Source organism: Lepus europaeus, chromosome 2 (genome assembly GCF_033115175.1).
Source record: "Lepus europaeus isolate LE1 chromosome 2, mLepTim1.pri, whole genome shotgun sequence".
Classification (NCBI taxonomy): Eukaryota; Metazoa; Chordata; class Mammalia; order Lagomorpha; family Leporidae; genus Lepus; species Lepus europaeus.
In genome coordinates this window covers 113,310,214-113,323,072 of record NC_084828.1, presented here as the reverse complement: position 1 = coordinate 113,323,072, position 12,859 = coordinate 113,310,214, and the positions used below count along the sequence as shown (strand labels likewise).

The 12,859-nt window shown below is 37.0% G+C and overlaps 1 protein-coding gene and 1 pseudogene across 2 annotated transcripts in view; one reads left to right on the top strand and one right to left on the bottom strand.

Annotated features, from left to right (window-relative positions):
- The window catches only part of ZBBX (zinc finger B-box domain containing), a 129,064-nt gene that overhangs the window by 81,605 nt on the left and 34,600 nt on the right, over positions 1-12,859 (bottom strand). For both annotated transcript variants that reach the window (XM_062178089.1, XM_062178096.1), the window contains exon 7: positions 2,585-2,740. In XM_062178089.1, the coding sequence (XP_062034073.1) occupies positions 2,585-2,740 (156 nt within the window). The remainder of the gene's footprint in view (positions 1-2,584; positions 2,741-12,859) is intronic.
- On the top strand, positions 5,997-7,132 carry LOC133777208 (tropomyosin alpha-4 chain-like; annotated as a pseudogene).

The window sequence follows — 12,859 nt, the reverse complement described above, 5'->3', positions numbered from 1 at the left end:
AAAGAATGGGAATTCTCTGTCTCTCTCCCTCCCTCGCTCTTAGTTTTTTTTTTTTTTTTTTTTTTTTTTTTTTTTTAGACTGTCTCTTGAGGGCTAACCTAGATATAAGAGGGGAACAGAATTTTGACGGAAGACTCAAGGATTCACATGTTCAACACCATGCCTATGTTTCTGATTCTTATTATAGTTTGAAAACTACTGCTCTTCAGCACAGAGTGCTGAGTCCATGAGGGTTCTCTCTTTAGTGTGTGCTTTGAATATAGGTGCACACCTGGATGCCTACAAAAGTGAATCCCCACTGAGAATAGTCACCGAAATCAATGCTATGCCGTTAAAACCACACATGTCTCACCCTACAGAGAAATTGAACTCAATAATGTGTGTTCTCTTATCAATTCTCCAATTGATCTTAACATATACCACTAAATTAATGTTTTTAAGTTAATACAAGAGGCAGAGGGTCTACATAGCATACATACAAGGGTACTTCAAAACATCTGTGTAGAAATCAGCATGGAAAAGATAAGTTTAATTTATTGCAAAAACACTCTTGAAATCCATGCATACTTTCCTAGTGGTACACATCCCGATGAACTTTTTAAAGAGTTCTTGTATGTATGAATTTGAAAAGGTTTTACACCAAAATCAACTTATCTTTTAATTCCATATTTCCATGAACATTGTGAAGCATTTATTGTAAGGACTAAAAGCACAAAGTGTCAGGGCCAGTGCTGTGGAACAGTAGTCTAAGCCTCTGCCTGTGACACTGGCATCCCATATTGGCACCAGTTTGTGTCCCAGCTGCTCCTCTTCCAATCCAGCTCTCTGCTTATGGCTTGGGAAAGGAGTGGAGGATGGCCAAAGTGCTTAGGTCCCTGCACCCACATGGGAGACCTGGAATAAGCGCCTAACTCCTAACTTCGGATCAGCCCAAGTCTGGTCGTTGCAGCCATTTGTGGAGTGAACCATCGGATGAAAGACCTTTCTCTCTCTCTCTCCCTCTCTCTATAACACTACATCTCAAATAAATAAAATCTTAAAAAAAAAAAAACTTACATAGCTATTGTGATTATTAGATCAGAAAAAGCAAATAAAGCATTCAGCACAATGACTAGAATAAGATGTTAAATAAACACTAGCTGTTGATTTACCCCTCTTATTTTAGACAAGCTAAATTAAACAAAACAGCAAGCACAAAGAAGAAGCCTCTAAAACCCCAGCTTCCATGTGATGATCAAAAGCAGATTTTGGTAAAGTCTGAGTTCAACTTAAGTACCCCAACCAATTACACCTTGAGAAAGTCATAAAAACAGTTCTTTGCCACTATTCTTCCATCTTCAAAAAAATATGGAAGAAAAGACAAAGGGAAATAGCTAGTGTAAAATATTTAGGGTAAGGGCCAGCATTGTAGTACAGCGGATAAAGCGATTCCTGTCTGCTACACTTCTGATCCAGCTACCTGCTAATGGCCTGGGAATGCAGTGGAGGACAGCCCAAGTGATTGGGCCCTGACACCCATGTGGGAGGCACAGAAGAAGCTCCTGGCCCAGTCCTGGCCATTGCAGCCATCTGGGGAGTAAACCAACAGATGGAAAACCTTTCTCTCTCTCTTTTTCTCTCTCTCTCTCTCCTTCTCTCTCTCTCTCTCTCTCAACTCTGACTTTCAAATAAATAAATTAAAAAAAAAATTTAGGGCCATGTCAGGCCCTCAATAAATTATTATAATTAGCAGGCTGTAACTCTTTAAGTGACTCTTCACAAAATACCCTTAGTAGATCCATTAGCAATGAAATCCATGAAAATTATGTTGACTTTTCTGTAAAATCCAAGCATAGTTCCTTTGCTGGAAACAGGTCCTCCAAGCATAGAGCACATTTTCATTTATGTTCTGTAAGCACACGTTGGCAGTTCAAAACACTTAAGTTCAATCCAAACCTGGTCATCAGTTTGTAAACTGTGTGTGTGACTCTGGCAAATTAGACATCATTTCTGAACTACAGGAGAAAAGTGAGTGACTTCTGAAACAATGAATATTATACCATAGACCAAAACTTTAAGCTTATTTCTCAGTAAAGAATCAACACATCTATTATGAAAAATATAGATGTGAGCTGATAAAAGCTTATCCAGTACATTGTCAGATCAGTAGTCAATCTGATTAAGAACCAGAATTTGCTATAAGTCTGGTTTTAAGTAACTGTAAACTGCCCGTCCCCTAAAGTGCTTTGCAAAGTTCTGTATTTTTTGCCTATCTGAAGTTCAATATAAAACATATATTTCATCATTGTTTTTCAGTGTTTCCTCCAAATACCTGTTCAGTCCCTGAGATGGTAGAAACACCCAGAAAGTCATATGGTCAAAAGACCATTCATCAAAAAGATCAATGTTTGGTGGAACCCAAATTTTCCCTGCAAAAGGCTTTCTTACAGTCCAGATATTTTTGAATAATAAGACACAAACCCATATTAAATAATAACTTTATAAAATAATCTGTAAAATTTTACAGTCTAGTTAAGAATATGAATGATGGTTGCCATAGTCATATAAGATAGACAATGTCTATAGTCTATTTCCCGCAGCTTACCCCTGAACTGTTCCCCTGCAGTACAGGTTGAAGTTTATTCTGAGTTTTATTGCTCTCTTTTGTAGAAGTATTCTCCACTTTGGGTTCATCTGGATTAGCTTCTTTTATAAATTGATGGGCTACATCCAATACACTGGATAATACTTCAGATTTTGCCTTTTAAAAAAGAAACAAAATACGATTTGATTAAAGAATCAAATGTTAGACTAAGTAATTTACATACCTCCAACAATCTATGAGTCCTAATATTCAATTCAATGTAATTAATATTTAAAAAGAAAAATTGAGGGTTGTATCAATCAATATAATAATAACATCTGGCATCTTCTTGGGGGACTAGTTAGGGCTCATACAATGCTAAGCATTTTAAAAACATTGCATCACTTAATCTCAAGGCAAACGTTTTATCTCTAAAACATAACTATGAGAATCTCCATTTTAAAGCTAAAGAAACTAAAGTTCAAAGAATTTAAACAACTTGTCCTAAGTCACATGGTGAGTGGATAGCAGAGCTAAAAAATGACCCCAGGTATGCATATCATTTTAATGACTCATAGTCTTTGCACTATGCCAACCTCAAATAGACAGATTTTGTGAACATGATAGCTAAATAACTAAATACAGCTAATCTAGAAGGAGCATGATTAAGCAGTAATGAGTAGTCCTTGGTGATAAAGCATCTTCAAAAAGAATACACTATTCAAAAGTTCACAACAGGATCTGCCTCTCTTCATGTTGTCCTAGTAAATGCCAACTTGTTCCTTATTTCATGTCTTCGGTCCTGAGACGACTTACCAGGAAGGCCTTTGCTCACCTTTCATCATCTTTGCCTGGAAGCCTTCCATTTCTCCTCCTGTATTTATCCTACCTTATTCCCATAGGTTCAGAAACAACTTGTGGAAGTATCCACCCCATGTATCTCCTTAATACCCTGAGTGCATCTCTACTAGTCCTTACTTTATTGGTGTTACATGACCTTTTGTTGTCAGTCTATCCCATCATACCACAGAAGGTCATAAAGTGAAAAGAATTTTTTTTAAATAGCCTATGGAAAATGGCATATGGTAAATATAAGGTATGGGGAATGGAGTAGAGTAGAAGAATTAAAATAAATAGTTGAGAAAAAGAATTAGAGAAGAAAATAACTGAACTTTCCACATGCCTTCAGAGTGGCAGGCAATGAACAAATTTTGGGAAGGTCCTATTCTCCATAGGGTTTGTTATCAGAAACTACTTCAGTATAACCCAAGACTGGGATACTATATGAGCTTGAACTACACTCCAGGGGAAGAGTCTGGATCTTTAGAGGCTTTATGAAAACCTGGTATTAGGAAGACAAGAAATAGGTTTCACTTTTTAGCAAACATCCTCAACAAAGAAGAAAAATTCAGGAAGGATAATAAATAATTATCTTGTATTCTCCTTTGGAAATATGACTATTTTAAAATTTTCAGCTAGTTACCATTTAAACAGCAAAGATTACATTGAAACTTTCCGGTTATGACCTTTTGTAAATCTATTAAGATTCATTGCAGTCTGATTCTGGAATAAATCAGTGAACATCAAATTAACTAGTGTAATTTTACACAGATAAATAACCTAGGAAAAAAGTGGCAAATGTGACCTATGCACATACATCAGCCTGTGATGTATACAAGACTGTGACGTCTGCTCCAAATTTTCTCAATGACTTTCAAAAAGCCCCATATGGACCTATGTAGCACTTAATTTTAAAAGAAATTCAAGCAGTGTTGTTAAATTCCTCAGCCTGGTAGAAGTATCTGTATCTTAGCTAATATTTTTAAAACAGAGTAGCCCAAAGTAAGCCTGATTTTTAAATTTCTTTTTAAGAAGGCCCATGAATTTCAAAGGCAATAACAATGTCTGTTTTCACCTTGTGTTTATAACATATCAAAAGCAATGGTATTAACTGTAAATATCAAGGTAGAATTACACAAACATATATTTATTTAAATAACACAAACCAAATATTACTTCTATCCTAAAAATAAATCCTGCTATCCGTATTCATTTATTTTTTATATTTATGTAGTATATTAGATAATCTAAAATGGCAAAAATTTGATTCTAAATTTAAATTTATTGCCAAAAATTAGGATAAACATCATGAATAAATAAAATGTAGTTCTTTCTGAATATCTTAAAGTCTTGTTAACTCAATAAAAAAATGAAATAAATAAAATGCCAATATGCGAGAATGCCCTTCCCAAAAACATCATACATTTAAATACCACCTTTCTCCATAATATGACTGTGTATATGTATGTTTTTTTCTTAATATTTAAACAATCATATTCGGAAAGAAAGTGGATAATATGATCTACATTATATAAAGCAAAAAAAAAAAAATCCAAGTTTAGAGACCATAGGTCAAAACCAAATGACTACAAAGTGTTGGGACTTAAACGAGAAGCAAAAAACTTTTTACTTTTAGACTAACTGCTTTTTCCTACTGAATTTATGTAAGCCTTCATAACATAGAAAGTGTGTCCTATCTTTGTTCTATTGAGATTGAAAGTGTTAAATTTTATTTCTAACATATTTAAATATGGTTCTTTTAGTTTATAAAAAAACCACAAAATTATATTCTATAAATAATTGACTATTTAAGGATTAGATGGACCAGTTTTTTTTTTTATTTTAACTGCTTATTTTTATAATTGTCAAATATATAAAAATAAATCATATTTCCACAATATTAACATGTAAGAAATGGAGGTTAAAACCAGTTCATGAATTGTACTCCCTAAGTTAACTATTTTTAACAGCTTGGAAAATATTGTTGAAATGTTTTGTCTCTACTTAGTAGACACAAGTATTTAACTTAGTAATATAACAATTATTTTAAGTATTAATAAGAAAGTGAAAGATATGGCTATAAAACACTTAAAATATATAAACATAAACATGAGTTAAATATCATAATAATGGTCCCCATCCATGACTGAGCACCACCATCTGGAACAATGCTATCCTGGGAGACCTGAGGGTGCCCCAGGGACCTTGGCCCAGCCCCATTGCTAGGGGCCCACATGTCACTGTGCACTAAGGATGGGCACTGTGGTGACACTAGCCCCTCCACCACCATCAACAGGCTGCTTCAGCATCCATCCAACCTGACCAGAACTGGGCCAGTGCTTGTGCACGCCTGGGCCTGCTCCCTCTTGCCAAAGGCCATCAGCTGACCCACACAAGCCCACTAGCACTAAGAATGAACACTCCGGAGCCCCACTGCTGCTATGGATTACAGGGAGACTACACTGTGGTGTAACTAGAATTAAAGCTAAAATAGTCCGCCAAGCTGACATCAAAAGATGCATCTTGAGGAAACAGTCTTTTACCAAAAACTACCCTGTAAAAGCAGTAGAGACAGTGATCTTTCAGATGCAAAATGATCAGTGTAGGGACACAGAAAGTTCAAGTAGGAATGTGACACCTCCAAGGGAACACAGTCGTTGCTTAGCAGCCAAATGATACTGACAAAATGCCTCAGAAAGAATTCAAAGGAATTATAAGGCAACTCGGTGACATATGAGAGGAGAGACTACAGAGCGTTTAACCAGTATTTGCAAAGCAATGCATGGCATCACTGAGAAATTCAGCAAAGAGAGACCCTGAAAAGGAATCGAACAGAAATATTGAAAATGAAGAACTCAGTAAATGAATAAAAAATTGTTAAATGACTCAAGTCACGACTGCAGCTCTTGAGACAGCCGGCCCAGGCCAGCCCAGCCCAGCGAGTGCCTACTGCGGCCACCCGCCCACTGCGTGTGCTCCACGCCCTGGTGCCCTGGGCCGTGACAGGCTTCACACGGCTGGAGAGGAGAAACGCCAGGGTCCAGGCCCTGCAGCAGCAGGTGGACAAGGACAAGCAGGAGGACCAGAGGGCAGGGCCCGCGGCGGGATCTGCATGATGAGCGCGAGCGGCAGAAAGCCGAAGGCGATGTGGAACTCTCAGCGCGTCAGCTCCTGGAGGAGGAACTGGACAGAGCTCAGGAACAACTGGCCACGGCCCTGCAGAAGCTGGAAGAGGCCGAAAAGGCTGCGGATGAGAGCGAGAGGGGAATGAAGGTGACAGAAAACCGGGCCATGACAGAGGAGGAGAAGACGGAAATCCAAGAGGCGCAGCCCACGGCAGCCAAGCAGGTTGCTGAGGAGGCGGACCATACATAGGGGGTGGCTCACAAGTTGTTCACTCTACAGGGCGACCCGGAAAGGACAGAGGAGCGTGCAGAGGTGTCTGAACGAAGATGTGGTGACCGGGAAGAAGAGGTCAAGAATGTCAATAACAGTCTGAAATCGCTGCAGGCTGCATCTGAAAAGCATTCTGAAAAGCAGGATAAATACGAAGAAATTAAACTTCTGTCTGACCAGCTGAAAGACACGCGCGGAATTTGCAAACGAACTGAACAGTATGTAACCAAAGAGTCTTGTGCCAACAGAAACCGCAGGGCTCCACATCTTCTCTTCCTGTTGTTACTGCATCTTCGCCTTGCAAGAAATGTCAAGCCAACTAAGAATATGTGACCAAATATTTTATATCAGAGAAACTTTGAGCATCAGTTCAATCTAATCCCTTTCTTTTTTTCCTTCATATGGCACCAGCTTTTCCACTCTATTTTAGCCCAAAGTTGCATGTATTCCTAAGACCGACAGGACTATCTCCCACTGAGTTGTCCCCCCTTAAGACTGAGGTCATTTGGTTCTGGGGCAAATAGATAACCTCACGTTTTCGAGAACACAGACTCTTAATAATCTATCCAGTCATGGATTGATTTAAAATGCTGAAGAATGTAAACTTCTGGGCCCCTGTTGAGGGACTACAGGAAGCTGGTAGCTATCACATTAATATGGGTGGGTATTTTTCATCCAGAGAAGGAAAAAAAAGGGAAGGAAGAAGGCTACTGTGGGAAGTCGTAAACCGCAGATCAACCTGGCCCTCCTCCCCACTCTACTGTGCAGAACAAGCATTCTGTGAGCAGTGAGCATGAGAATGCACGGGGGGTAGTCACAATAGTTTCCCGGGTAATTTCCGGGTAATTTCTGGATAGCCCCTTGATGTTATGCCCTTCTCCGGGTTTCTCTCATTCCCAAGTTGTTCTCCAAGGAGCAGGTGTCTTATGCCAACAATGACCCATGTTTGTCTGTATGAATATGAAGTTCAGTCTTGTTCAGGTCAGCCCTACCAAAAGGCTGCTTGCCCCCAATGAATTCAGCAAGGGTTTTGTTTTTGTTTTTGTTTATTTCTATTATCACATATTGGGTGGAAGAGGCCTGTCTGGTAGCCAGAAAAGTAATTGGCTTCATGATATCTCCATACTTGAGGGAATTGCAAAGTGAGGATTTCTGTATCTAGGACTTTCCAATTCCTTCATCAGAGCAAGTTAATAAAAGCGCAAGAAACTCCTGATGAAACTGGATATGGAGTATTTTGTAGACAGCAGCTGCACATTTTTGCTTTCTTACATTTCTGCTTTCTCAGTTAACATCTCAGAGCTGAAACATTCCACATTCCCCACACTGTGGGGGCCAATTCACTGTGGGGAAGGGAGGGGAGGGGAGGGGAGGGGAGGGGAGGAGGGGAGGGGAGGGGAGGGGAGGGAAGAGAAGAAAAAAAAGAAAGAAAAGAAAAAGAAAAAAAGCCAGAATTTCAAAAAGAGCAAAAACGGAGAATTCATCAACAGCAGACTGCCCTTACAAAATATGCAAAGAAATCCTACAACCAGAAGCAAAAGAAAGAGAATTTCCATCATGTAAACATGTGAAAGTATAAAACCCATAGAAGAGGAGATAAATAAAAAAGACATAAGAGTATCAAGCCTTACAATACAGTAAATAAAAGCACAAGGATGAATGAGAAGAAGAAAATAACAAGGGACAATCAAAATAATTTAAAAGATTGGAAAAACTGTCTTTAATTAACAATAATAACTTTGTGAAGGGAATGTAGATTCACTGGATGGTTTAAAAAAATAAGATCCAATAATATGTGAAATGAGGCAATGTGATACTCCATGTAAATGAAAACCAACAGCAAGTAGCAGTAGTTAAAATAAGTCAGACAAAATAGACTAACACAAAAAGCAGTAAATAGAGTCAAAAAAGGTCACTATGTAAATATCAAGGTATAGATTCAACAAAAAGATATAAAGAATATAAATATGGGAATATATGCACCTTATGTGAAAGCATCCAATTTTATAAGATAAATATGATCAGTTCTAACAAGAAAAATACATTTCAAAAATGAGAGAAATACAATTCAATGAGATGTTAAATACATTTCAACATCATTCTGTCAGCAATGCACATTATATAGTAATTATATTATATATTATATAATTATATATTGTATAATTATTTATACTTACATATATAATTTTATATATATGTAAGTATATATAATTATATATTTTATAGAATAGATAATAAATATAATGATGCAAATTATTTTAAATAATTTATTCACTGAGAAAAAAAATCATAAAACCATTCCTTCCATTCACAACAGATACAAAAATAATAAAATACCTAGGAATAAATTTAACCAAGAATGTGAAAGACTCTATGAGGAAAATTACAAAGCACTAGCAAAACAACTGAAGGAAATGAAAAAAAAAATGGGTAGGATTTCTCATGTTCATGTATTGAATTGAGTTAACATTACTTAAAATGTACATACTATCCAAAGTAATTTATTGATTCAATGGAATTTCCAGGAAAATCCCAATGACAATCTTTATATAACCCTAAAAAATCTTGAAATTTATATAGAGCAGGGGCTGGCCCTGTGGCGCAGAGGGTTAATGCCCTGGCCTGAAGCTCCAGCATCCCATGTGGGCGCCAGTTCATGGCCTGGCTGCTGCACTTCCCATCCAGCTCTCTGCTCTGGCCTGGGAAAGTAGTAGAGGATGGCCCAGGGTCCTTGGGCTCTGCACCTATGGAAGAAGCTTCAGATCGGCTCAGCTCCAGCTGTTACAGCCAACTGGGGAGTGAGCCAGCAAATGGAAGACCTCTCTCTCTCTCTGCTTCTCCTCTCTCTAACTCTGACTTTCACGTAATAAATCTTAAAAAAAAAAAAAAACCCAAAAGCCAAAGCAATATTCAACAAAAAGCACAAAGCTAGAGATATCATAATACGTGACTAGAAGACATACTGGAGAGATATAGTAATAAGCAGCACATCTGTAGCATAAAAATAGACACACACATGGATAGAACAGTATACAGATCTCAGAAATAAATGCGTTCATCTGTAGATAACTGAGTCTCAACAAAGGAACCAAAATATACATTGGAGAAAGGACAACCCATCAATAAATGGTATTGGGAAAACTGTATATCCATATGTAGAAGATTGAAACTTGACCCCTTCCTCTCATCTAATACAAAAAACAACCCCAAATGGATCAAAGACCCATAACTATGGAATTTCCTTAAGAAAACATAAGTGAAACACTTCAAGACATTGGTGTAGATAATAACATTTTGAATAAGATCCCCAAAGTACAGGAAGCAAAAGCAAAATTGGAAACATGAGATTATATAATACTAGGAAATTTCTGCACAGCAAGAGAAACACTTCACAGGGCTAGGAGACAAAAATTCTACAAATTGGATAGAATTCCCTACAAAATGGGAGAGAATCTGGCAAACCAATCGCTTGCCAAGGCATTCATATCTCGAACATGTCAGGAACTCAAAAAACTCATTTCAATTTAAAAATGGGCAAAAGAACTGAAGAGATACAAATATTCTGCAAATAAAATGAAATATAGTCATTATCAATATCTATCAAGAAACACAAATTAATTATAAATGAAATCTTACCTCAAAGCAGTTATTACCTAAAAGACAAAAGATAACAAATTCTGGTGGTAGCATGGAGAAAAAAGACCCATTATATACTTTTGGTGGAAAATAGCACATACATTTTGGAGAGCAATACAGAATTTCCTCAAGAAATTAAAAATGATCTACCCTGTGACACAGCCTGCTCACAGATAGTAAAATAAAAATATCAAAAAGAGAGCTGCATTGCTAAGATTTTTAGAGCAGTTCTCACAAGAGGCAAGATACAGAATTGTTCAAGATGTCCATCTAAGCATAAATGGATAAATAAAACATTATATATAAACATATATATACAATAGAATATTATTTGACCATAAAAAGTATAAAGTTCTGTCACTTGTAGCAAACTGGAAGAAAATGGAATGTAGTATGTCAAGTGAAATGAGACAGACAAAAGAAGAATAGTGTATGTTCTTATGCTTATGTGGAAACTTATAATACAATTGATCTGAATGTAGAGTATTAGACTGGGAAGGGTACAGGCAGGGAGATGTAAGGGGGTTAGAAAAAGCTACCAGAATTTAAAGTTGGGTTCGACAGCACAGTGGGGTGACTATAATTCACAATAACACAATAGTTATTAGGCTGTTATGATAAAGAATTGCAAATACTTAATTACTTGATTTCACTCTGCAATACTGAAATGCTAAAATGTACCACATGAAATGTATAAATGTTATGTAAATAAATAGATAAGAATTTTTTAAAATTTTTATTTAGTAAATATAACTTCCAAAGTGCAGTTTATGGATTACAATGGCTTTTCCCCCCCAATAACTTCCCTCCCACCTGCAACCCTCCCATCTCCCATTCCCTCTCCCATTCCATTCACATCAAGATTCATTTTCAATTATCTTTATATACAGAAGATCTATTTAGTGTATATTAAGTAAAGATTTCATCAGTTTGCACCCACACAGAACATAAAGTGTAAAATATTGTTTCAGTACTAGTTATAGCATTACTTCACATTGGACAACACATTAAGGACAGAGATCCTACATGGGGAGAAACTGTACAGTGACTCCTGTTGTTAACTTAACAATTTGACACTCGTTTATGGTGTCAGAAATCTCCCTAAGCCGTGAGTTTCCAAGGCTATGGAAGCCTCTTGAGTTCACGGACTTCGATGATATTTAGACAAGGTCATAGTCAAAGTGGAATTTCTCTCCTCCCTTCAGAGAAGGGTACCTACTTCTGTAATGGCCCATTCTACTGGGATCTCACTCACAGAGACCTTTCATTTAGGTTTTTTTGTTTGTTTGTTTTTTGGTTTTTTGTTTTGTTTTGTTTTTCTGTTTTGTTTTTTTTTTTTTTTTTTTGCCACAGTGTCTTGGCTTTCCATGCCTACGATAGTCTCATGGGCTCTTCAGCCAGATCCAAATGCCTTAAGGGCTGATTCTGAGGCCAGAGTGCTGTTTAGGACATCTGCCATGTATCCCGCTTCCCATGTTGGAGCATTCTCTCTCTTTTTTATTCTATCAGTTAGTATTAGCAGACACTTGTCTTGTTTGTGTGATCCCTTTGACTCTTATGCCTATCAGTATGATCAATAGTGAACTGAAATTGATCACTTGGACTAGTGAGATGGCATTGGTACATGCAATCTTGATGGGATTGTATTGGAATCCCCTGGCACATTTCTAACTCCATCATTCAGGGCAAGTCCGATTGAGCATGTCCCAAATTGTACAAAATAACACTGAACCACATTTTAATAAAATATTTTAAAACTTTAAAACAACTTAAAGATGATTTTCTTTTCACTTTCTGAATATAAAATTTAAATATAATAGTAGTAAATATATAGCAATAGCAAGAGAATAGAACTAGAAATGTGTAAAATTACCTGGCAACTGTAATGCATGCTAAAAATGTTTTAAAATCAAACCAAAACAGCCTTCAGGGCACACAGTAAATATCTCTCTTTGTAGTATAGAAGCTAAAACTAGAGCCAAAGAATGTGATTTACTGCCAGCATTTCCAGATTGTCCCACATCCTTCACTACACAGTGTGATGGTAGGATTTCATCTAGTAACTGTTCTAAATTCTCACCTGAACCTTTTTTTTTCTCCCTAGGATGATATTATCTTTCAAGTTACACTCTGAAAGAATTCATCACTCTGACAATGTATCATTAATCAAAGTAAAGAGGGTTGATATTTTATAGCATTTTGGAGTGGATGGCACCTTGTAGAAGTTAAGGTCCAAGAGTAAAAGTTTTAGTTTAGTTAGAAAAATCATATACTCTATGGTTGCATCAGCCTGTCAAAACTCATTTCAACCAGCATCACCCAAAGCCCTAGCTATCCACCAATAAATATTGATTAAATTGCTCATTATGTTGACATAGGCATGCTTCCTTATAAGACTAGAAGTTTCAGGCTGGCACCGTGGCT